The 25652-nt window shown below is 37.8% G+C and overlaps 2 protein-coding genes and 1 non-coding gene across 4 annotated transcripts; all 3 read left to right on the top strand.

Annotated features, from left to right (window-relative positions):
* The first annotated feature begins 4507 nt into the window (after positions 1-4507).
* LOC113669882 (uncharacterized) lies at positions 4508-11947 on the top strand. The gene is made up of 11 exons (XM_089199242.1): positions 4508-4684; positions 5662-5961; positions 6306-6593; positions 7001-7294; positions 7640-7927; positions 8334-8627; positions 8983-9270; positions 9677-9970; positions 10319-10606; positions 11013-11306; positions 11560-11947. The coding sequence occupies exons 1-11, from the start codon at positions 4615-4617 to the stop codon at positions 11847-11849; spliced, it is 2988 nt and encodes a 995-aa protein (XP_089055368.1). The 5' UTR covers positions 4508-4614; the 3' UTR covers positions 11850-11947.
* Positions 11948-13805: 1858 nt separating this feature from the next.
* On the top strand, positions 13806-15572 carry LOC113669908 (uncharacterized). Of its 2 annotated transcripts, none has more exons than XM_089199241.1 (2): positions 13806-13871; positions 14464-15572. In XM_089199241.1, the coding sequence occupies exon 2, from the start codon at positions 14501-14503 to the stop codon at positions 15428-15430; it is 930 nt and encodes a 309-aa protein (XP_089055367.1). In that variant the 5' UTR covers positions 13806-13871; positions 14464-14500; the 3' UTR covers positions 15431-15572. The 2 variants fall into 2 exon arrangements, with proteins under 2 accessions (XP_089055367.1, XP_027041797.2); XM_027185996.2 differs by lacking the exon at positions 13806-13871 and adding an exon at positions 13970-14066.
* Positions 15573-17505: 1933 nt separating this feature from the next.
* LOC113669881 (uncharacterized) lies at positions 17506-25032 on the top strand. The gene is made up of 7 exons (XR_016184671.1): positions 17506-17639; positions 19163-19312; positions 20084-20181; positions 20717-20823; positions 21310-21628; positions 22272-23009; positions 23547-25032. It is a non-coding gene; the product is annotated as an uncharacterized LOC113669881 (transcript).
* The last annotated feature ends 620 nt before the right edge of the window (positions 25033-25652 follow it).

Genomic DNA, 25652 nt, shown 5'->3' with positions numbered 1-25652 from the left:
CTGAACGCAACCTTGTGGCTCAAAATGGTTTTGTTATATCTTAACACCAATTTAACATGTCAAATAGATTCAATGTTGTTGTTGCATCTGTTCAGTAATACATGTAGATCACATGGCGTCAAAATGTGGTAAGAACAGAGAAGTGGCAAAAGAGGTGCACCCAAGTGTGTCAGTAATGTGCTTATCTCATTTCCACGTCTTCCCCAATTTTCTTCTAAGCTCTCATGTCTAGTTATACGTTCTCTGTGAATGCAACGCTATCGAAGGCGAAAGTTTAAACTATTTATTTCAAAATAAAAAATATTGAATACCTGATGCCAAGACAGTGAGCTGTTGTCGAATATTGATAAATAAACAATTCGTTCAAGTTTCATGTCTGTAGGGATTTACGTTGATGAGTTACTCGCCAAAATGTCTGACATAGATTTATAGAAATTTATTGAAAGTTCATGAATTTACATTTCAACACATCAGTTTAGATTAAACAAGTGTGGTCTATCTAGTTAATTAAAGGCCACTTGAGCATTTAGAGAGCATTTTCAGCACCAATAGTGATCTTTCAAAAGATATCTGCCCTCTTTACTGATCTTTACCGCAAGTAATGCGTGCTGTCTGACTCTTTCACGTATCGTGACTCCTCGTCAGACTTACCTTATTGGTACTTAATTTCGCGGGTCTTTAATTTCGCGTTTTTCGCGATTGTAAAAAAATCGCGAAATTAAAGACCCGCGAAAAAAAATCCTCGCGAAATTTAAACACGCGAAATTTAATACCCATACAAAAAAATCAAACTGTAAAAAAAATGATTTATTCGTAATGGCAACAAAATTTACAGGATATTTATCAACAAAACGCAACATATTAACTGGTTTCTACTCGTAAATTCCATTTTTGAATTTGTGAAATCGTTAAATGTTTTGCATGGAGAAGTTAATCTACGCTACTAGTGTCATCTTCATCTGAATCGCTAGATTCGTACAAATCCCTTAGGATGTCTTTCGTACAGTCGTCAAAATTGCCTTTAATTGGCTCCTTGTAGTTCTCATTCACAAGTTTCTTGTAACGTTCCAACATTAAAATATTTTTGGAGGTGGAGTCACGTTCGATGCAAACAGTGACAGGGATTTCAAGGCCACCCTGTACGAGCGGTGATCGTCGATGCTTGGACGTTCCCGCCTCGTGAAATGAGAAAACGAGTGCATCTCGAAATCTCTCTTGGTAAATGACCCACAATTGAATCAGCTAACCGTCCTGGAAGTCGCTTGGTTGCTGCTATCGCATAACGATCATGAATATCATTATATCATTAGATATAAACAAAAGCCATCGTAACGAATGATATTTAAAGCATGCATTGTTATCGTTAAACTCGTATTAAACTCTAATAATAAGTTTTTCTTCAAGTACGAACAGCATTTCGCTTAGTGCCTTAAGTGCACAATATTTTGTTGGCCAAAAAACTTCCGTCACCTTATGAACGTTGCCGCGAACCACTGAAACAATGCGTTTTCACGTTGTAATACATTTATTTTTAACGTTAATTTTCAAATATGTGTTTTGTTGTGTTCCAGTTATCTAGAAACTTTAAACAGTTCAGACCTTTGGAAAAATAAAATAAAGTTGAGAACGCTTCAATCGCGAAATTTAATGCCCTTTTTTCATATTTGCCTATTGAAATCGCGTAAATAAAACCCCGCGAAATATTGCCTCGCCAAAATCGCGAAATTAAGTACCCGCGAAATTAAGTACCAATAAGGTAATAACTTTATTATTTATTTTACCCATCCGCTTAATTATTGAAAACATTGTTTCCTGCAATTTGTTAACCGAGCGATTTTCAGCTAATGAAAATTGGCGTACATTGGTGACTAACTGCACGTTTGACAATACGGTGGGGCTAAAAGGCGCTCTATTACCGCCGATTCTCAATAGGAGTGGGCTGATGGTTAATACTTGCTTTCTTTTCCGTGATAAGTTCGCCACTACCGATATTTACTTAGGCTAAGAGGGCAATTCTAGCGAAATCTGAACGGTAGTTTAAATACATTACCGCTCAGGGATACGTTGACTACGCAGACGCATTCCATACGCTCAGACGCAGGGTAGTCAGACGCGCATATTCTATTTTTCTGCGCGCACGGTCGAAAAAAATGCGCGACTCATGTGTCTTTGGTTTCCTTTGTGTTACATTGTTGGGTAAAAGAAAGAACTTTTCGGTTTAGAAGAGCGACGAGTCGACACCGGAAAATTTACGTAGTGAAAAATGCTATCATGTTACACATTCACACGTCGCATCGCTTCGTGGATTTATCCGATCACGAGTGGTTGCAGCAGATTTGTTTGATCTGAGCTGTTGATGAATCAGAAAGAAGATAAAATTTTCACTCATGCGAGGCATTGAAACACATGTATCATCAAGTGAATAACGCATTGGAATGTAAACAATTCGGTGTTCGCATCATGATTTATTAGAAACTTCAAACTTCTCTCGGTCACCTTCGATGAATGATTACTTAATGGTGAGGAAGGAAAATTTGCTATTTTAGATAGTGAATGATGTTTTCCTTTATTCACTGCAATGGCCGCTCGTTTTAGTGTTTTATACGCACCCGGATGTAAATAGTTCGGAGCGCATCATATTCATTAAAACGATGACATGCCCAATTGGAAGAACAGCAGCTTTATAAACGATTCGCGAAACTCTTTATTGAAGAATAAAAACAAAGTAGGATTCATTGCCGAATTTGTGGAGGGCAACACGAAACACCCTCCAAAGCCTCCAAACACTTTTTGCCGCAAACCGATCATCGAGGTTCAACTTAGTAGAATTAGCGGCATTCAGAAAAACAAAATAGTGGACTTAACAATAGTGATAGTCTTAGCCGCCTTTGCGTTTTTTGAAATGCGTTCCTCCGATGTCATGGCACCTGAGTCGTAAGTATTTGAGATTTTTCGATCCGACTTCGGTAATGACGGTATCGAATATTCAATATCGGTATCGAAACACCTCACTGCGTAAACGTAGTTGATAATTTAGTATATGTTACATTAATTTGCGGCAGTTGAAATGTATAGATGTTGGAATAACAAGTTTGCGCGACATCTGTATCAGAAAAAGGTCAACTAGTCGTCAGGAGCCCAAGTGATGGGCCCAAGTGGTGGGCTCCTGACTAGTCGAAAATGCTGAGAAGATAAATTTCTCCACTTTTGAACTCAAGAAGAATACTATGGTCACAGGTACACGAAAAACCCCAAATTACGATCTAGCGTGCTGTTTCAAATGCAACATATATGATGTACTGCAATTTTTTTCTCTTGACATGATCGAGGAGAGGTAGGCTGTGTGACTGAAGGCGCTGATCGCAGGATTTGCATGGTACCGCCTGCTCGCGCAAAGAGCAAAAAAATATTAAACTCGCACTCGGAAATGGAATCTAACTTGCCGCAATTGAGCATTCAATAACCTTTTCGTCTGTAGTCTAAGCTGGTCTCCTTAATATAGCACGCGTGCGCATGGTCCAATTTGGTGTGTAAATATACATGTTTTTTTACACTAAAAATTAACGTGAAAAAGCAACGACGTTTCGACTGCTCAATGGTCATTTTCAAGTTGAAGGAAAAAATGTGAGAGTAAACTGGACTGTTTGATCTTTGAAATGCTTTTCATTCGCGAACTTAAACCAAAACTGAACAAACAGAGTGATTCGATCCGTGCATAAGTATTTATCTAATCGATTCACTTTTAATATTTTTTCTTTCGCCTTGGCGTTTTTTATCCTTCTTGCCTCAATTTCTCGTATTGTTTCTATGTAAATATTTTAGATTTTTAGTCATTATCTCATTAGCATTTTTTTAATTAATTATGACCGTTGAGCGATCGAAACGTCGTTGCTTCTCAGCAACGTTAATTTTTATAGTAAAATCCGTTTCTAAAAATTTGTTGATTCGAATCATACATGTGACTAACAAATCGAACATCAGCTTCACGGTGGTCCGATTTTGTTAAAAAGTCTAAAGATACAGATCAGATTTCTCTCCACTGTGACCTACAATAAATATGAGTCGTACATCACTCAAAACCATTTGCTTTCCTCTATATAGGGCATATAATTTTGTGTCTCCACCATTTCATGCATAAGCATGTACGCGGAACACTTATTGATAGCGTAGCTTTATCCAAGTAACCAAGGAACTTGCCAGTCGAGCCTCAAGAAATATTGGCCTTCAGCCAATAGTCAGCCAATCAATGTGAATATTGTTTGTGCCAGTTTAAGCTTCAGTTCCCAAGGAAAGATAAAAATACATTCCACCTATAACATAGTTCAGCAACTTTAACAACTTTCTATTTGGTTGAGAAAAAATCGCGCTGTTGTCTTATGAATGAGTTTTTTTGCCACAGGGAAATCTCGTAATATCAACTTCCCCTAATATTAACTTCCCGTATCAGGCGTGGCCAATTTTGATTGGCTTCCAACTTACTCTTTACCGACGGTCGAGCATAATAAATTTCATTTGTATAGTTTTTGAATAGCATTGAAGCTTCTGGTACAAAAACGTCAACAGGATTGTTAAAGTTGTATCTTTCCGTCCCTTATAATAGATATCGATTGAACTATGACGAAGAATCATACATCCATTGCCACTGTCTTTTTCTGTGGGATTGTTTTGATCTTTGTGCAAGTTGGTGAGTATTCTGCGCGTCAATTTACGTTTTAGATTAGCTTAATAGTTTGGTCCTCGAAATTAATGATATATTTTTTTTGTGGTTGCATTTCTTGCCACAAAAGAGCCATATGTCTTTCGGTGTATCTATGTATTAAGGATTTGACGTGTTACTTCTCGCAGTTTCACACGACTGCAGAACCAGCGAACAAGAGACAAGTGAATAATTAATGATAGTTCATTCACTGAACAAAACAAATAACTGTTTTCTCAAGTTAAGGTAATTTAAGAACCAACCTGAAAAAAGTTTCAATAGTTATTGCAATATAACTGCTTTATAAACTGCTTTATAAAATTTTCAGGAGGGTCTGTAAAATTCCCCAAATGTAACGTCTAAAGTCACGTTAAGGTTTCGATCGGATCAAGCAGTCTCTCTTTCAAAATTTTTAATTAGTTGCCCTCTAGTTTTCGTGGAAAAAAAAAACAAACAAAAACAAACAAAAACACGACGCGAAGATGTGTCACCTAAGGACGCCCTTGTCATCCTTCCTTCAGATCAGAAATTTATTTTAAACAAGTTTTCGTTGCCTCGGTTACCCACCTCGACCTGACTTGCGTTGCGAACGGTTAAATTTGAGGAATACGCGGACGTTAAGCGCTATCAACAGCCTCTACAGGCATGTTTTAGCTATTTATTTTCTATTTCCCGTTTCACTTACCCGATGCTGGCTTTTCGAAGCTCCTTGATTCTTTTAAACAATTTTTTCATTCCAACCGAACAACTCAAAGGTGGAAAACTCACTCAACGTGAGAAGAAGGAAAAAGAGCTTCGGGCTAGCCTGAATTAGAAAAAAAAGGGTTCAAACGAGAAAACATAATTAGACATCTGATATCCGTATTTCCATCCCACCCGCCGGCCTCTTAAAGCAAAGTAGCCTCGTGAGAGACTTGGCGTGCAAAATTCCATGTCACTCTATAACGCTTGTTCAATTTTCTCAGCATTGTCAAATAATTATTGGTCAATTGGCTGTTACCAAGATCGTGGTGCCCGTGCTATACCAACGCTTGAGGGACAAGATCCCATCCTTGATGGTAACTACCAAACAAGGCAGAACGCCATCAAGAAATGCTATTACGCAGCTAAAAAGAGAGGATTTAAGGTGTTTGCAGTTCAAAATGGTGGGTGGTGTGCATCTAGTCTCCTGGCTGCTAAGACTTTCAATAAATATGGCAGATCATCTTCTTGTAGGCAAGATGGAGAAGGTGGACCTTGGGCTAATCAAGTTTATTACATCAAAGGTTAGCTATTATTTACAATATTAACTATAATTGCATAATTATTTGGATACCACGATAGAACGACCTCAAAATAGGGAGGCTGAAAACAAAGAACATTCAAACAGTATTTATCCATAAAAGGTCACTGAGATATGTCTTAATGTATCTGTTTTGATTTTGTGTCTGTTTGTTTCTTTGTTACCTTATTTGTTTACAAAAACAAGTACGCCTGACCTGGCAAAACCTTTGATTTAATAAGTAACCTAAGGTAGAAGTCATCCTTCACAAAAATGATTTATCTCCTGGCTCAAACCCTGATTGTTATTAACTTTACCGAAACCTGTTTCACGATTGTCTGATTTCAGATTACGAAAGTTTTGGTTGCTATAAAGACACCCACGTTCGTGCAATCGATACGTTAGAAGGAAAAGATCCTATTCTTGATGGTAGTTACAGGCAACGAAAAGACCCTATCACAAAATGCGCCGTGGCTGCTATGAGAGCGGGTTACAGCATGTTTGCAGTTCAGAATGGTGGATGGTGTGCGTCGAGCAGATTGGCCGAGGAGACGTTCAACAAGTATGGCAGATCGTCTGCTTGTTGGTCGGATGGTGAAGGCGGACCTTGGGCAAATCAGGTTTATGAATTGAAAGGTAAATTACTAAACTTGTAGTTCGAAAATGAGAAGAGTTGTTTTCTTTAAGATGGAGAAAATATAAGGCTGAAACAAGAGTGTTTCCATGCATATATTTTATACTTTTTTTTTAATCTGGGATATTCAGCCTTGATCCATGCATTAAGATCAATTAAAAAAGGTACCATAACATTTGGTCTCAATATGAGGAAATATATTTTGCGGTAATGTTAAATTTTTTCCCCCTATGTCTGTGGAAATTAAATTATTTAGTAAGATTAGTCACCACTGGAGATTACTGTAAAACAAGAGAATATATACTGATAGCAGTTAATACTCTCTTGGTGTTAGAATGCTACTTAAGATAAATATGCTCTTTCTAGACTTTGAGAATAATGTCCAATTTGTGGCTAATTTATTTTATAGGTCCTCGATTTGAAACAGTCGGGTGTTATCAAGATCGTGGTAGCCGTGCCATACCAACACTCGAGAATAAAGAATCCATCCTTGATGGTAACTACCGAACAAGGCAGAAAGCCATCAAGAAATGCTATTACGCGGCTAAAAAGAGAGGATTTAAGGTGTTTGCAGTTCAAGATGGTGGGTGGTGTGCATCTAGTCTCTCAGCGGCTAAGACTTTCAACAAATATGGCAGATCGTCTGCCTGTAGGCAAGATGGAGAAGGTGGACCTTGGGCTAATCAAGTTTATTACATCAAAGGTTAGCTATTATTTACAATATTAACTAAAAATTGCATAGTTATTTGGATACCACTATAGAACGACCTCAAAATACGGAGGCTGAAAACAAAGAACATTCAAACAGTATTTATCCATAAAAGGTCACTGAGATATGTCTTGATGTATCTGTTTTGATTTTGTGTCTGTTTGTTTCTTTGTTACCTTATTTGTTTACAAAAACAAGTACGCCTGACCTGGCAAAACCTTTGATTTAATAAGTAACCTAAGGTAGAAATCATCCTTCACAAAAATTATTTATCTCTTGGCTCAAACCCTGATTGTTATTAACTTCACGGAAACCTGTTTCGCGCTCGTCTGATTTCAGATTACGAAAGTTTTGGTTGTTATAAAGACACCCACGTTCGTGCAATCGATACGTTAGAAGGAAAAGATCCTATTCTTGATGGCAGTTACGGGCAACGAAAAGACCCTATCGCAAAATGTGCCGTGGCTGCTATGAGGGCGGGTTACAGCATGTTTGCAGTTCAGAATGGTGGATGGTGTGCGTCGAGCAGATTGGCCGAGGAGACGTTCAACAAATATGGTAGATCGTCTGCTTGTCGGTCGGATGGTGAAGGCGGACCTTGGGCCAATCAGGTTTATGAATTGAAAGGTAAATTACTAAACTTGTAGTTCGCAAATGAGAAGAGTTGTTTTCTTTAAGATGGAGAAAATATAAGGCTGAAACAAGTGTTTTTTTATGCATATATTTTATACATTTTGTTGAATCTGGGATATTCAGCCTTGATCCATGCATTAAGATCAATTAAAAAAAGTACCATAACATTTGGTCTCATTATGAGCAAATATATTTTGCAGTAAAGTTAAATATTTGACCTTATGTCTGTGAGAAATAAATTATTGAGGAAGATTAGTCACCACTGGAGTTTAGTGTAAAACAAGAGAATATAAACTAATAGCAGTTAATACTCTCTTGGTGGTAGGATGCTACTTAAGATAAATATGCTCTTTCTAGACTTTGAGAATAATGTCTTATTCGTAAATAATTTATTTCATAGGTCCTCAATTTGAAACAGTCGGGTGTTATCAAGATCGTGGTAGCCGCGCCATACCAACACTCGAGAATAAAGAACCCATCCTTGATGGTAACTACCAAACAAGGCAGAACGCCATCAAGAAATGCTATTACGCGGCTAAAAAGAGAGGATTTAAGGTGTTTGCAGTTCAAAATGGTGGGTGGTGTGCATCTAGTCTCCTGGCTGCTAAGACTTTTAACAAATATAGCAGATCTTCTGCTTGCAGGCAAGATGGAGAAGGTGGACCTTGGGCTAATCAAGTTTATTACATCAAAGGTTAGCTATTATTTACAATATTTACTATAAATTGCATAGTTATTTGGATACCACTATAGAACGACCTCAAAATAGGGAGGCTGAAAACAAAGTACATTCAAATATTATCTTTTTATATGAGGTCACTGAGATATGTCTTGATGTATCTGTTTTGATTTTGTGTTTTCTTATTTGTTTCTTACCTTTTTTTTTTTTTTTTTTTTACCAAAACAAGTACGCCTGACCTGGCGAGACCTTTGATTTATTAAGTAACTTGAGGTAGTAGTCATCCTTCGCAAAAATGATTTATCTCTTGGCTCAAACCCTGATTGTTATTAACTTCACCGAAACCTGTTTTACGCTTGTCTGATTTCAGATTACGAAAGTTTTGGTTGCTATAAAGACACCCACGTTCGTGCAATCGATACGTTAGAAGGAAAAGATCCTATTCTTGATGGCAGTTACGGGCAACGAAAAGACCCTATCACAAAATGTGCCGTGGCTGCTATGAGAGCGGGTTACAGCATGTTTGCAGTTCAGAATGGTGGATGGTGTGCGTCGAGCAGATTGGCCGAGGAGACGTTCAACAAGTATGGCAGATCGTCTGCTTGTCGGTCGGATGGTGAAGGCGGACCTTGGGCCAATCAGGTTTATGAATTGAAAGGTAAATTACTAAATTTGTAGTCTGCAAATGAGAAGAGTTATTTTCTTTAAGATGGAGAAAATATAAGGCTGAAACAAGAGCTTTTCCATGCATATATTTTATATGTTTTGTTGAATCTGGGATATTCAGCCTTGGTCAAAGCATTAAGATCAATTAAAAAAAGTACCATAGCATTTGGTCTTATAATGAGCAAATATATTTTGCAGTAAAGTTAAATATTTTCCCTTATGTCTGTGGAAAATAAATTATTGAGGAAGATTAGTCACCACTGGAGTTTAGTGTAAAACAAGAGAATATAAACTGATAGCAGTTAATACTCTTTTGGTGGTAGGATGCTACTTGAGATAAATATGCTCTTTCTAGACTTTGAGAATCATGTCTAATTCATGAATAATTTATTTTATAGGTCCTCAATTTGAAACAGTCGGGTGTTATCAAGATCGTGGTAGCCGCGCCATACCAACACTCGAGAATAAAGAACCCATCCTTGATGGTAACTACCAAACAAGGCAGAACGCCATCAAGAAATGCTATTACGCGGCTAAAAAGAGAGGATTTAAGGTGTTTGCAGTTCAAAATGGTGGGTGGTGTGCATCTAGTCTCCTGGCTACTAAGACTTTCAACAAATATGGCAGATCGTCTGCTTGTAGGCAAGATGGAGAAGGTGGACCTTGGGCTAATCAAGTTTATTACATCAAAGGTTAGCTATTATTTACAATATTTACTATGAATTGCATAGTTATTTGGATTCCACTATAGAACGACCTCAAAATAGGGAGGCTGAAAACAAAGAACATTCAAACATTATTTTTTCATATGAGGTCACTGAGATATGTCTTGATGTATCTGTTTTGATTTTGTGTTTTTTTATTTGTTTCTTACGTTTTTTTTTTTTTACCAAAACAAGTACGCCTGACCTGGCGAGACCTTTGATTTATTAAGTAACTTGAGGTAGTAGTCATCCTTCACAAAAATGATTTATCTCTTGGCTCAAACCCTGATTGTTATTAACTTCACCGAAACCTGTTTTACGCTTGTCTGATTTCAGATTACGAAAGTTTTGGTTGCTATAAAGACACCCACGTTCGTGCAATCGATACGTTAGAAGGAAAAGATCCTATTCTTGATGGCAGTTACGGGCAACGAAAAGACCCTATCGCAAAATGTGCCGTGGCTGCTATGAGAGCGGGTTACAGCATGTTTGCAGTTCAGAATGGTGGATGGTGTGCGTCGAGCAGATTGGCCGAGGAGACGTTCAACAAGTATGGCAGATCGTCTGCTTGTCGGTCGGATGGTGAAGGCGGACCTTGGGCCAATCAGGTTTATGAATTGAAAGGTAAATTACTAAATTTGTAGTCTGCAAATGAGAAGAGTTATTTTCTTTAAGATGGAGAAAATATAAGGCTGAAACAAGAGTTTTTCCATGCATAAATTTTATACGTTTTGTTGAATCTGGGATATTCAGCCTTGATCCATGCATTAAGATCAATTAAAAAAAGTACCATAACATTTGGTCACATTATGAGAAAATATATTTTGCAGTAAAGTTAAATATTTGACCTTATGTCTGTGAAAAATAAATTATTGAGGAAGATTAGTCACCACTGGAGTTTAGTGTAAAACAAGAGAATATAAACTGATAGCAGTTAATACTCTCTTGGTGGTAGGATGCTACTTAAGATAAATATGCTCTTTCTAGACTTTGAGAATCATGTCTTATTCGTAAATAATTTAATTTATAGGTCCTCAATTTGAAACAGTCGGGTGTTATCAAGATCGTGGTAGCCGCGCCATACCAACACTCGAGAATAAAGAACCCATCCTTGATGGTAACTACCAAACAAGGCAGAACGCCATCAAGAAATGCTATTACGCGGCTAAAAAGAGAGGATTTAAGGTGTTTGCAGTTCAAGATGGTGGGTGGTGTGCATCTAGTCTCTTGGCTGCTAAAACTTTCAACAAATATGGCAGATCGTCTGCTTGTAGGCAGGATGGAGAAGGTGGACCTTGGGCTAATCAAGTGTATCACATAAGAGGTTAGGAAACATTTTTTCAATAATTTTGAGTTCTATTTATCCATTTTTTAATTTTGATTTCTGTTATAAGGGAGGTCTCGTGAAACTTAAGGCAAAACTGATGTTCAGGTTGGACGCAGTTTAATTTGAATAAAAGTAATTGCTTTTACATTTCTGCGCTAGAGTCGGCACGACTGGATATAGATAGACCGAAAGGCGACTACGATATTGCCTCCCACTTAACAGAGAAGTTGATTTTTTCTTTGTTCTTTAGACTACAAATCCAGTGGGTGCTATAAAGACACCTCTAAACGTGCAATCCAGACGCTTGAAGGAAAAGATTCTATCCTGGATGGACTTTACTGGAATAGAAAAGATGCTATTGCAAAATGCGCCGTAGCTGCCACGAGAGCGGGTTACAAAATGTTTGCAGTTCAGAATGGTGGCTGGTGTGCATCAAGTGCTACTGCGCCAGTGACCTTCGCCAAATATGGAAAATCCACGTCTTGTAAGCAGGATGGGGAAGGCGGACCATGGGCTAACCAAGTTTATTCCATCATGTAACTTAGTGATGAGAGTGATATTCTGGTAAAGGGCATTTGTGTGAGCATTGATTGTCAAAAGTAAAATGAAATCATTAAAAGCTTTGAGAAGTGATAAAACTTCCTGCGTTGTTTGACTTACTTTTAGGTATGGCATGCTTTGGGCATCTGTTATAAATACATGCATGTTATTCACCAGTTGGGACGTGCGTATTGGAAAAAAAAATGTGTCCGTGGTGTGAGATACCGCTAACAGATTGCACGATTCGTATAGTACCGCCAGCTCGCGTCTACATGTCCGAATTATACACATTCTTGCTTTAACTACCTGGATATTCCATTGCGTGATCTTTAGTAGCGTGTTTTTAAAGTAAAGCATTAACTCGACAAGAAAGGTGGGAAGTATCAAATATCCCCTAAGTAATTTCTTTGGTTATTGAAGTGGTGACGTAAGACACAAAAAATATTATGAAAGGCGAGTATTTAAGTAGAATGTCGATTTCACAAAAGTTATTTTTAGCTTGGGTCGGAAAGTATTGTGGTTTCAATAATAATAACCACAATAACTTTGTGGTTTCCTTATGTAGTTTCTTATTACTGAAGTCATTTTGATATATCACAAGAAACAAACTTTCTCTTGATGCATGTAAATGACAATTTGATTTTCTGTTTCAATGAAGAGTAAAAGAATCCTTTTGAATGCATGGTCACATTTCGCTTTAGTTCATTTAAAGTTACTCAAAATTCTTAGCTTTCTTGAGCTAAAACGTTTCTGCAAACAAAACGATGCAATTTTTGCTTTCAGTATGTTCCAAATTCAAGTTTTCATTTGACTCATATTAAGTGTCGGGTTCGAAAATTAGTTTGAACGACTAGTTGATTGCGTCAATTTTTCTTTGCAAACTCTCACTGACGTTTAACTACGAAAAATATGTGCAATGGCCCATACTGAAGTATGTCAGCAAATATGCAACCAAATTCATCCAAAAAAGGCGCACAAATTAGTAGCTTTTAACTTTTTAAATAGTATCTAGACACAGGTGTGCAGGTCTGTAGAGACGGTTGTGCATAGTTGTGGATCGGGAAAGATTTTTTTCACTCTTTACGGTGGCCAATTTACGTTTTCAACTCAGTTGTTTACACTAAATTATCTACTTTTCCAGTATAGCTTAGTGTCTACCAGCGCAGGCGCATAACTTCAATTTTGGATGAAACATAAACGTATACGTGAAAGTGGATTTAATACTCTCTCGAAAAATTAGTGTGGGTTCTGCAAACAACAAATTTGGTCATATATATGTATGGTCATATATATGTTTACATACACTGGCGGCTTTAAGTTGTCCAAACAGAACGATGCCGGAACCGCTGTCAAAAAATTCAGTCAAACCGGTGTCAATATTAACAGATGACATAAGGTTTTAAAATCAAACTAAATTACTCTCCTTAGATACCAAAATTGACTGGATCGAATGCATACTGTTTCGCTCTCAGTATTGGCAAGGAAATAAAATTTTCAGACCATGGAATAACAGTAGTTGAGTCCACTTCAGATCCAAGAAAAGTGAAAGAAGAGTAAAGCATAGGTAAAATCAGGTTTCATTACACTCAGTGAAAATGCCAAGAAGAGGAAGTCTTGCAATAGTGTTTATTTGTTTTTAATTTTTTTCCATCTTACTGTTTGCTTAACGGCATTATGATGCCCTTTATTTTGCCGGCTACAGTTTGACACGCTTACAATATCATTGCAAATTATTAAATGAATTAAAAATGTAGATTTCCCAACTGTCAAATGGAAAAGCGTTAATAAAAAGAAAATGTTTTGATGCGGTCGGTCATAACCTCAAAGTTGAAACAAAGGCTTGTCTAAAAATAACAAATGATTCAAAGAAAATTAGAAATTTTAATTAAAAATTTTAAGTGTTTGCAAAAATACTTAAGAGAAAATAAAGGAAAAAAAAATGAGCGATAAAAAATTAAAACATCCATCGCGTCGAGGGTCGACTCCTCTTAACTAAACTTTTTGTCTTTCCTGCTCACCTGTGTAAGGGTAATTTACTTGTTATTTTTCCCATTTTTTTTAATTAGATAGAGAACTTTATTAAGATATGTTCCACTCGGGGACAAATCCATTTCGTATCACAATCGTTAAGCTAAAGACTGGGGGCTGTCCAAGCTTAAAAAGTTGTCATCCTTACGTATGCATCCATTTATCCGGCTTTAAGTCACCAAATTCAAAGTATGACGATTTTCTATTTCTATCAAACTATTAGATGTTTTGTTATCTTATAAGGGTTAGAGACAATTTTCCACTTCCTTGTTTTAAATATGCTTGCTATTGAAGAAGAAACGTAGAAAACGAAAGCAGCGCCTTTATAGTCACTCCTCATGAATGTTGGCTAAATACAGATCTTTAGACATCATTTCATGGAATCTTAAGATGTCTTAGGTTAAAGTCTATCGCTGTTTATTCTCTGTGGCAAGGCACTCCAGAAAGAATAACGTTTCTTTTCTGCTATGCGGCTGTATTAACCCCGGAACATTAAAAAAGAGAGAAAAAACACAGCAAACTGTGTAGAAAACTGTATCAATGTTTCATCGATACAAAATCCTCAACAATTTTTCTTTATTAATAGGTCGTTTGGTAAATTGCAAATATCTGAGGAAAGGTAAATGGCTTACAACAAAACCAACGCTACGGACTGGATGCAGATTTCTGCCTCCCACTGCATTTCATGGCTCGCTGTCTTCGGCATTGAATGTCTGGCCGCAGTCATCCTTAATATCATCACCATTATTGTATTTGTGAAGCAGCGCCAGCTACAGAGCAGAAGCACGTACTTGATCATTCATCTTGGGGTAGTGGATCTCTTGGTGGGGGCGATCGTAGGGCCTATGATCATCGAAATGTATGGGAGCGAGTTCTGTCGTCAGTGGGAGTCAAGGTCTTATTTCGATTGGTTACCTTCCCTTCAAATATATGTGGGTCATGGAGTTTATCAGATCTCTCTTAATAACCTCGCGGTCATTGCATTAGAACGAGTACACGCAACATTTCGTCCTTTCAAGCATCGTTTCATAAGGAAATGGGTTTATGGAGTGATGATATCTGTCAATTGGGTAATCCCCTTAGCCATGTATAGTATCGCGTTTTATTCTGGGGTCCATCCATTCCTAATCCGTTTCATATATTTGTGTTCTCTTCTTTCTGTTATACTTGTATGTTATGTCTCAATTTACATCAAAATCCGGTGCAGTCGTCATCTTCAACACCATGGTGCGGTCAGCCTAAGGGAAAGAAAACTGACCACAACACTGTTCATTGCTACCCTTGCATCATTGTTAACTTTCATGCCGAGGTTAGTGTATTGGGAAGATATCAATTTTTCGGACCTTATTTTAAGCCTTTCACGCCAGTCATTTTTTGATGTTGTTATGGTAACAATGACAATTTTGATTCTCAACTCTATAATAAATCCTATAATTTACATCATACGAATGTCACAATTAAGAGGAGGTACATCAAAGCTAATATTCCGCAGGGCTCCAAATCACGTAAACCCAAACCGCGTCTCACCTCAAATAGCCAATTGTTTATCTTAAGAGCACAACATATGCTGAAGAAAAAAGGCATGGTTTGGTTTCTCCAATTGAAACCAGATTACAAGTAGCGAAGGAATAAATCCGTCCAGTCCTTTGAGCTGGTTACGTGAATTTCTTTGAAAATGGATGCCGATGATTAGAGAGATTCTAGGGGCGTTTACGAAAAACCTGTTTGCTAGGCTAAACTTGAACCTGCTTGTTAGGGTAAAACCTGTTTACTAGGGTAAAACCTATTTGGTAGGGTAAAACCTGTTTGCTGAGGTAATGTCTGTGAGAATAAAAGAGTAACATTGTATTTATGCACCGAATATATTCTCTTCTAAGCCTTCGGTAAAATAATAATAATGACAGGATGCAGATCGAAAAAAAATTAACTTCGGAAAATGTCCGAAGATCACGAGTATGCCCAAAAAGAAAAAAATTTGCTTGTTTGAGTGAAATAGCATTGTGTGTTGTATTATCATGTTTTAATGTTCTTGATTGGTCAGAGAGCACAAACCGTTATGTAATGCCATGTAATTGTTTAATATTACGGGGAAGGGGTGGAGGATGTAAATACGATGTTTGTAACATCAGTGATTTATTAAACCTTGCTTTTCTGAATCATTGTTTTCCTCTGTTTATGTGTAAGTTTGACAAAGAACGCTTAACCATCAATTTATCGCGGCCCTGTTGTTCATATGGCGGATAAAGCTATCAGACGGATAAATCACTATCCAGTAAATAAGTGTTAACACAACTTATTGCGCTATTCACCAGATATAAATTTCTCCTACGCATAGCGTTACACCCTTGGAACAACCGGGGCCTGAAGATTCGTCTAAAGAAAGCCCATAAGATGGAAGATAAGGCATTCCAATGATAACCCCACGACGAAAACCGAATAAATTAAAATGCTTGTTGATCAGTTTTCAGTTTATTTCTTCGGACCACGTTGGGGAAGACACAGGAAAACAAAACCGTTTTAATTTTTTAGATCATAAAATAATTGATCTGCAATAGGGATGATAATAGGAGAAATGTTGGTGTTTTAATTTACTATAGGTATGAGAGGCGTTTTCTGAACCACATTTACGGCTAACTTGAACGCTTGGCCTCATACTCTATAATAAATGCTCTAGGTAAAATGCTCTAGGTAATGCTCTAGGTAAAAACCAAGTCTAAGTTAAATTGAAAAAAATGTTTTAGGGTCTGAAAATACGAATTTTAACAATGACTTCAGAAATTAGCTATTTTAGGCTATCTGCCAACGAAATGTCACACAATCAGGGAAAGGTTTAACCGAAAAAATGCACACTTAGAGCAAAAACAGTAGCGCATTTGACTAGGACGGAATTGTGGAATCGCTCTGCATGGTATTCACTACTCATGTTTTAGCATATGTCTTATAACTTATTATCGGTGCATAAAAAAAACGAAATATCATATATGTGCCAATATGAAGTCATTTTAACCTCACATTTGCCTGCTATCACAAACTGACAAGCAATGAGATCGATTGTTGTTGTTTTTAATCAGGGCCTGCCAGTTTTTTTCGGGGATACGTTTTTAAGCTGAACAAAAAATTAATAAGCACACAACATTAACGGTCGGAAGCGGTGCGTCCGTAAATTAATTTATTTTCGCTCCTAAGAGGTTTTTACAATTATTTCAAACTTTCATCCTATCAAATATCTTTTCTCAGACAGTTTCATCACGAAATTATATTTAAGGTGTCACGTTTGACTCCTCGAATCTGCACTCATGTTTTTTTGTCTGCTGTTTTATATAAAGGTTCACTTAACAGTTATGAGTCACTAGCATCGTTCAAGTCACCAAATTTTTATCAAGAAAAACATTTTGAATATCCATCCGTTTCAGTTCCAAGAATCCACCATAGCCTGAAGCGGAAATTAAATTGGGCCCTCAGCCTATCAATATGTCTCTGATGTTATGTCATTAGATGAGAATGCGGAAAGAAAAGTGCGTCATCTAGTTATTCCTGACTCAGTGGTTGAGATATGAGCTGATTTGTTAACGAGCAATCATAGGGAAAGTCCCATTGTATCATCACGGCCTCCGTATTTCTAAGAAACTCCACCCATGACCATTTGTAGTGTCGGTCACTCCGGGTAAATCTATTCTAGCCTAGATTCTTGTTAGCGCAATAGCTACGGCTTGAAGACCAAAATCATAGGAGAGTTTGAAAGTGGCCTGAATCATGAGTAAGGTAGGTATGCAACTAAAAGCGGGCTCACTTTATGCACAACACATTTCTAAATTTAGGGTTGAGCAAGTAATCTTGATTTCAGTAGCAAATGGACGATTTTTGTCGATATAACACAGATTGAATAGATACCGACGCCTATTTGAGATGCTTCAAACGAAACAGTTGCTAATTATCTCAACCATTATTAGCGCTGTACAACAAGTGATAATTCTCATCGACTGATAAGCAACCTGTTGCCTTCGGATTGGAGCATTTATGGTATAGAATTTCTAGACATACCGTTTGTTTACAGTTTCAGCGACTTTCACTATCGGTGAAATCTTATCGCTGATCATTACAGTCACACCAAGGCGAGATCATAACGAAATCCCATGGAAATACATAGAGGTACTTATATGTGAAACATGCAGCCTTGGTAGAGGTTTCTAATGTCCTCAGCATCCATCCAGCGTATAGTTTGTTTTTTGTTTTTGTTTTTTAATTTCACTCGTGGAAGGTTAAAGCGAACTTATGTCAACAACTTCGCTATGCAAATCAACCCCGCGTCGTGTAGAGTTATTGTTGAAGAACTTGAACCTAATGACCTAGGATTGGTCGTAGGTGCTCTTCAGTTGATATGGCCAATTCAGAAATTCTTGTTCGCCTGTTATATAGAAAAGCGAGTGAAAAATTTACGTCCGTTATAGTGTTTTCCATTCTCTTTTGAAGCCGAGGACTGCTTCTTAGAAGTTTGGTTGTATCAGAAATCCACTAAATCTTGTATAATACGCATCATCTGATTAATATATTTATATCCAAGCCTTTATAATGGGCTATAAACTCCAGCTGAGATTATTAGAGCTGCTGTCAAATTATTTTTATTTGATAAGTTGGTTTTATAAACCGCGTCGATAATGTGAATGAGCCACAGTAAAGAGTTTTTTTAAGTTGACGTTTCGAGCTTCATCCCTTCGTCAGGGGCCTTCAGCATTCGCTTCGACGCTACCGCTCGAAACGTCAGTTTTAGAAACTCTTTACGCTGGCCAATTTACTCAATCAATTCAGTTAATAAAACCAAATTATATTGTATATATCTCTCACCGACGCAGCACCACAGTTTCTTTAGAAACTTGCCGCCTTGGTTTTTATTTGGTAATAAGGATGAGACTGCGATCTCGATTTTCTGTACAAAGGAAAATGTATTTTTTTTAAGCGACAGTTTGCAGCACGCACGTCTGGTGAAACTAACTTTAGCGTCCGTATAAAACTAAAAGGCAAAATTCCTGTAATGGTTTTAACGGTTTAACCCTTTACACTGTAACATCAGTATGTATATTCTCCTTGCTGTTCTTTACCATGACAAGGAGAATTTGATTGACAATCAAGAGCTTCCTTAGCGGGTGATAATTTCCTTTATTCTCGTGAATGTTTGATTCAGGGGTGATTTTGTAAGGAGCAATTAGACGCTGGGCAATCTAAAGGGGTCATAGGGATAGTTTTCTCTTGCTGAAGGTAAATACGTTTGTTCCACTCATTTAAATCAGGGTCCAGCAGCCCGCTACATGGAAAACATCGCATTGAAAGACGAGGTGGACAAAACCTCGCGTACTGTGGAATCACAAGAGAGACAGATTGAGGCCTTACAGAGTCAGATTGGCGAAGTGGATAATCCAACTCTTTATCGGAAGTCTAAGGTTGGTGTAGCTGTAACTCGCGTGAAAATATGCACGATCATAGATCTTCTTTCATTTGAATGATTGAATTGATTCAATGATTTTCATGCCGGAGGACTCTTGACTCCTTTTAAGAGTCTTTTACATGTGATCAAGTGTTTTGTAGGCTTTAAAAGTTAACCCCTAGATAGAAAGACTAAAGCCGGCACAACCTGCTCCAATCCTTATTGTCACCTACACGAACGCATTTCCCTCATCAAAATAATGGTTAGCAATAATAATAAAATAATTCATTTTTTTTTTATTATTATCATCATTTCCTCCATTTCAACAATCACAAGTAACAACTCTAACAACAGAGTAAGACTTCAAGTTAACGAACCTTAGCAGCCTATTATATAAGTCTAACTAGCCTTAGTTTGCATAACTTTGTGCTAATGAAGCCCTAACCGGCGAAACGTTAACTACCAAAGTATATAATATTTGTGCCTTTCGAAGTCTATAATGTTTTTCTCATATACATATGTCAACCAAGCCATGGTACCACGCTTCAATTCAAATATATATAGATATGTGACTCTACGGTTCTTCCAATGAATTCTCTGAAACCTGGAAACTTATGGTTTGTTCCTTCAACTTTCCAGTATCATCCACCAGGAAAGGTAATGAGACCAAAACAAAGCAACAAATCACAGTTTAGGAAAATCTACCTCCTTGTATTTTCAAGTGCAGGAGCACGGGATTATGTAGTAAATTAAATGAATCTCTTCCCACTTTCCGGTTGTTTTCCAGAATCTAGTAAGGAAGAAATGGAAATCAGCAATTTTCGTGATACTGGTTATAGCTGTGGCTGTGCTAATAACATTCGTGTATGCCTCCCAATCTCAAAGGTAGGATGCTTGTAAAACACGTAAAGAACACATGGTACAGATACTCTCTACTCCTTCATCATCATAAATCTCCTAAATAGCTGTGACTGGCGGTAACGGCATGTTAGATATTTCTAAAGCCACTTCAATCAAATAGTGTTGCAAATTTGGCATACTTCCGAGCGAATTATGAAAAGGGAACCATAGACAGTAAAAATCGATTTCGATTCACTTCTTAATTCATTACTAGGGAAAAATTAGTTAATGAAAGTCTCCTGAAGTATATATAAACACCTATACTGAGATTAGATGTGCAGCCAAGTAGTCCTTGTTGTGACGCGACTGTAGGTCGTCAGAATTAAGCGATTAAAGCTCTTTTAATTACATGAAAACTCTATTTGCCTCCAGACTGGAGGAGAGAATAGAAACAGGGAAAATAATTTAAATCAAATTTCGCGGTGCGGTCTGGATGCGGAGGATGGGAATGCCTCCCTGCACGTACTTGGAGTGTCGTGTGCCAAATTTACCGCTTTTGTTGCTGTTGTTCAATTTATAGTAACTCTTCTGGTCTGAGTGAATCATCTCAATCGGCTCAGAGTAAGTCGCTCAATTTACAGATGCCGTTGGCACAAGGAAAAGACGGGAAAGCATCTTTAGACTTCGGTAAGAACGTGAATGGAATAAAAGAAAACTTCGAAAGAGTGAAAACGTTTATTTAACAATTAATCCCCGAAGAGGGCATTATTGTTGAATAATCATTTAAGCATATGAAAAAATGTACATTTAATTCAGTTGCGTGTTTAAAACTCCACGAGATTCTAGGAACCCCTTAAACACATAGTAATGAAGAAGACTAAAATTTGGAAATTTTAATTCTTAAAAAAAGCATTACCTTACTTTCATCTACTCAAATCCCATAAAATCTCTGTTGTCACAGAGAATGAATCTAATTAAATGAGCCCAAAAGTTAAATTAGCTACTTGACTGGAAAAAGACATTTGCGCTTGTTTTTCTTGCTCATAAAAATTGTTTACTGACCCCTCGAAGGTCCAAATCTATTCTTGGACAAGGAAAAGATAGAAGCTACGAAATGATTCCCACATAATTACCTTATCATTGCACTTACCACAATTCTTATACCCATATTAGGAGTACGGCTAGACAATCTGCTTCAAGAATGCCAAAATCCTCACTGGAAGCGATCCTTTCCGGATCTTGATTACGCCCTCTTTGGCTATGACGTTTTAAAGGGCTATCCACTGGCAATAGGCCACGATCCCCGGCTTCACTCACCCAATATTCATGACAGACTACACTTCTGCAAAGCAGACTTCTGACTGTCGTTACAGCGTCCCGGAAGGCTTGGTTGTTGTACCTGACGTGTCCTGTGAAACATCGTTCTCTTCCAAACTTGTGCGGACCAGACTGGAGATGTCCAAGTCTCTTGAGGCATCTGCTAACATTGAAGGTGGGTTTCAAAAATACTATTTTGTCTCTTGATTTGTCCCTGACAAAGCTCGTTGCGAAATTTTTTCACATTCGTTGCTTATACTCCTCTGATTTCTCTTATAACTTCGTGTTTTTCGCTCATATGATTGTGTGAGTAACTCGTTTCAGAATCAGCAACAACAGGAAAATTTAACAACCGTTAAGTGACTCTCATTTACTCTTGTTCCCAGTTTTTGAAAGAATTTTTTGATATACCTAGGTCTGGAAAAAGATGTAGATGTTCGATGAAATCACATGGATATCCAAACTTTTTAACTGTACTTTACCTCGGCACAAGAGGGGATCAATTTTTTTATTAGCGTTTGCCTATTTAACATTAATGAATTCCTCTCCTATTGAAACCATGTAAGATGTTTGAGGCTGGAACTTTATGACAGTCAGAAAATTACCATTATTTGATCTTGTCAAAAGTTAAGGATAACGAGGCAAACGTAAATTCCTCGCCTCCCATGATTTCCTTACCATCATACGAACAGGCAGGCACTCATTCAGTTGATATCCAAATGCTCTGTTTGGGTGGACCGTAAGCGAAAAACAACAAACCTTCACTATTCCGGTGCCAATAGACGACTAAAACTAAACCAATGTTCTTCATACCATAGGAGGTGGATGGGGCTTTAAATTTAGCGCAAGCGCAAGCTACAAAGAATCTGTGGCACAAATGTCGTCAGGAGAGTACCTGTACATCATTTCGCAGGCTCAGTGCCGTTATTATTTCAGCAAAATGGACGAAACGGATCCCCCTCCTTTTCATCCAGGGTTTGTAAGCTGGGCAAAGAGACTATCCAACTCAAACGGTAACAGTGATGCAGTCTTTGAGTTCACCAAATATTACGGAACTCATTACCTGTCAGAGGTTACGTTTGGAGCGCGATTCATGAAGAACCATAAAATGAGTCAAACAAAGTACTCAGAGCTCAGGAGCCAGAAAATTAGTGTAGAAGCACAAGCTAGCTATTCAGGGCTTTTCAGTATTGGAGGGGGATTTTCAATGGACTCAGAGCAAAGATCTGCTGTTCACAACTTTCAGAAGTCTGTGGAGACAAGCACAATCACTGTAGGAGCAGCTCCCCCGAGCAACGGCGATGCTATGACGTGGGCTTCCTCTGTCCAAGAGAATCCAGTTCCAATAAAGTACACTCTAACGCCCATCCATAACCTGTTTACTGAGAGATATTCCAAGCATCTTCCTGGCGTCAACTTGGATGTTGTGCGTGAGATGATCAAGAATGCCTCAAAAAATTATTGCCAAGCTCTAAAAAAAGAGGGACGGGTAGATTCTTGTGACGACGACATTCATTTGGGCATTTCACTGGAAAACATTGGAGTAACGACTTTTGGTAATGTTGCCGAATTTATTTTGATTGTTTGTTTTTGTGTGTAAAACTTTTACATCATCAGAAAGATATAGGAATTTTGATAAAGTTTGAAACCGCAAGATAATTTTGTTATAACGTGGACTTTTTCGCGACATTTTTTACACTTGCCTTTGGATAGGGATTGCGGAAATTTCATAAGGGTTTCACAAGATGTCAAAACTCTTCTGAAAATTAATGTCTAAGACTTTCTTTGGAGAAGTTAACATACTTCTTCAAGCTTTTTGGATAGTGCAATAGTTACCTGGAATTTTGTTTTTAAGGGTGCTCTCTCACGAGCCAGATTTATAGTGTGCCGATCAGCTAAAATTTGATTTCTTCCACGCATGCAAGTATATTAATCAATAAAAAAGGTAAAGAAACAAAACAAATTGTGCAAGGATGCCCATCATTACACTTTTTAATAATACTCTTCAGTAGGACATTTGATAACTTTCCGAGGGTTTTAGAACTGTTAACACAACTCTGAGTGAAAAATTTTCATTTTCTGCTTTCTTTTAGGCTATAGATATTTGACAAACGTGGATGAGAGAGATTGTAGAGCTATTTGTCTCTTAGATGAGAAGTGCGTGGCAGTCCAGCATTCTGCGCGGAGGGGGTGCAAGCTTCTCGACACGACAAAGGATCTTACAGCGCTTAAAACGAATTCCAAACTGGTGGTGTTCCTGTCGAGACTGCAACGATTAAAGGAAAATTTTGTTCTGAAAGATCTCAAAGTCAAAGAAGTTCAGCAACGCCGTGATGAGAAGCAGGTTTCCAATATTTCCGAGTGTATTTCCTATTGTGGTGAAGATGCATTTTGTCAGGCGTTTGTGATGTGCAACCCCAAGAAAATCGGTAGTTGGTGTGCTAACGCTAAAGGTAACTGCTTGCTGTACTCAAAGCAGAAAATCACGGCTGTTGAAATAAATAAATATTCCGAGATGCATTACGTTTGGAAAAATTACACTTTAGCTGAAGAGCCAATAATAAAGAATCCGGTATAATTCTTTATCAACTCATAAATGTAGTTGGCGCAATAGGCTCTTCCACCGTTTCTTTTGCTGTTTTTTCTTGTTTCTGATCTTTATTCAACTTTTGAAACGGGCTCGATAGCGACACTATGGAACAGAACTTTCTCAATAAAACAATTTCGAGAGTAATACTGAACTTAAGTAAATAAACCCCTTCAGGCGGCTAGCGTGTTTGAAAAAAGAATATTTGGCCGAGAAGCGAAACTTTTAGCGTAAATGTGATATTTTAAGACAATCTCTCAGGCCAGGTACATTATTAGCCGACAAGCAAACCAGAAAGGGGATTTATTTGTTTTATAACCCTCGCATTAATTTTCATACTGCGCAAAATCGCTCATAAAAAACAAACAAACAAACAAACAAAAACCACTGTTGATCTTTTTGTGCTTTCTGGAACAGCATTTACGACCAGCGTTTAATGTCACACATCACTGGAATCTAAAAAAAGACGTTATCTTTCCTCCACGTAACAGATGACTAGTAAAATTCTTGAGGTGGCTTTTTCCGCTGAATTTGTTTCTTCAGGACAAATATCGACGCAAACGGGAGTTATTGCGTGATACCTATCCGGTAACACACCACGAGACATAAAGTAGCCAATGAAATGGCGCAAAAATTAATGGGCGGGTTATAAATAGATACATAAACATATGAAGATATAGCGCAGCGGCCGAAGTCAGGGAATAAGTTGTAAGTTAGCTGTTAGAACATTTTGGTCTCAGAATCCCCCCTTGCCAAGAATGAAAGGTTTACCCACTCTCCCATACGAGGATAAATTACCGTGTTGTTGATAGTAATAGCTGTATTACATTGTAAACCGGTTACGGTATTTTCATTATATCATTGTATTTTTAAAGAAATGTTATGCAGTTTTGCACTGGAAGTATTACGTTAGTAGTGTAAATGATATCGGGCAGAATACGTAGACATAATTAATTATTCAAAACCGATTAAGCGGCAAATTTGATCGCAAATTCGCTTTGAAGAGCCTTTGATTGAATAATGGACCATAATTGGTCCACTAGGCTTTATAAGGGCCTGTTTACATGGAGGTGTAAGGACCCTCGGTAGGTGAGGTAACCAGCCTAGCCGTGGTCGAAAAAAAAAAACGCGTTTACATGCAATCTTACAACCCCGGGGTGCTGGGGTAAGGTTTCTTGAGGTTGTTGTTACGCTTGCAGTTAAGGAGTTTGAGCAGAGTCGTCCTAAGCTCACATTTCGAAAAAGACGGAAGATTAATTCTCGGACACATATGTTTTTATTCATGGAAGCGGCACGCGTTGTGTTACGCGGTGTCTGGTTTCGCGAGGAACCGTTGACCTTATGCGGAATAGTTTTTTGGAAACCAAATATGGTCAATTTACAACGCTAAAATATTCCGAAATGTGAACATTTTACACTCCTTGTGTGTTTCTGGTGATTTCTGCCATGAGACGGCTAGGAAATGTGCAAAGTTTTAAAACACACGTTTCGCTTTTGAGCTTCTTGTCATGAACGCGACCCCGGCTAGGCGGGTTACCCCACATTGACACGTTTACATGGCAATTTGTCACCCCGGCTGACAGGGTTACCCTACCTGGCAGACCGGGAAACC

This window comes from Pocillopora damicornis, chromosome 3, assembly GCF_964200805.1.
Source record: "Pocillopora damicornis chromosome 3, jaPocDami1.2, whole genome shotgun sequence".
Lineage (NCBI taxonomy): Eukaryota > Metazoa > Cnidaria > Anthozoa > Scleractinia > Pocilloporidae > Pocillopora > Pocillopora damicornis.
The sequence above is the reverse complement of the archived record's forward strand: the minus strand, read 5'-3'. Positions and strand labels throughout refer to the sequence as shown.

Excerpts from the sequence above, each read along its gene's own strand:
- LOC113669882 (XM_089199242.1), top strand. The coding sequence starts at position 4,615 with ATGACGAAGAATCATACATCCATTGCCACTGTCTTTTTCTGTGGGATT. Across the intron at positions 7,928-8,333 it reads TCAGGTTTATGAATTGAAAG|GTCCTCAATTTGAAACAGTC; the intron begins GTAAATTACTAA and ends TTTATTTCATAG. Across the intron at positions 10,607-11,012 it reads TCAGGTTTATGAATTGAAAG|GTCCTCAATTTGAAACAGTC; the intron begins GTAAATTACTAA and ends TTTAATTTATAG.
- LOC113669908 (XM_089199241.1), top strand. The coding sequence starts at position 14,501 with ATGGCTTACAACAAAACCAACGCTACGGACTGGATGCAGATTTCTGCC.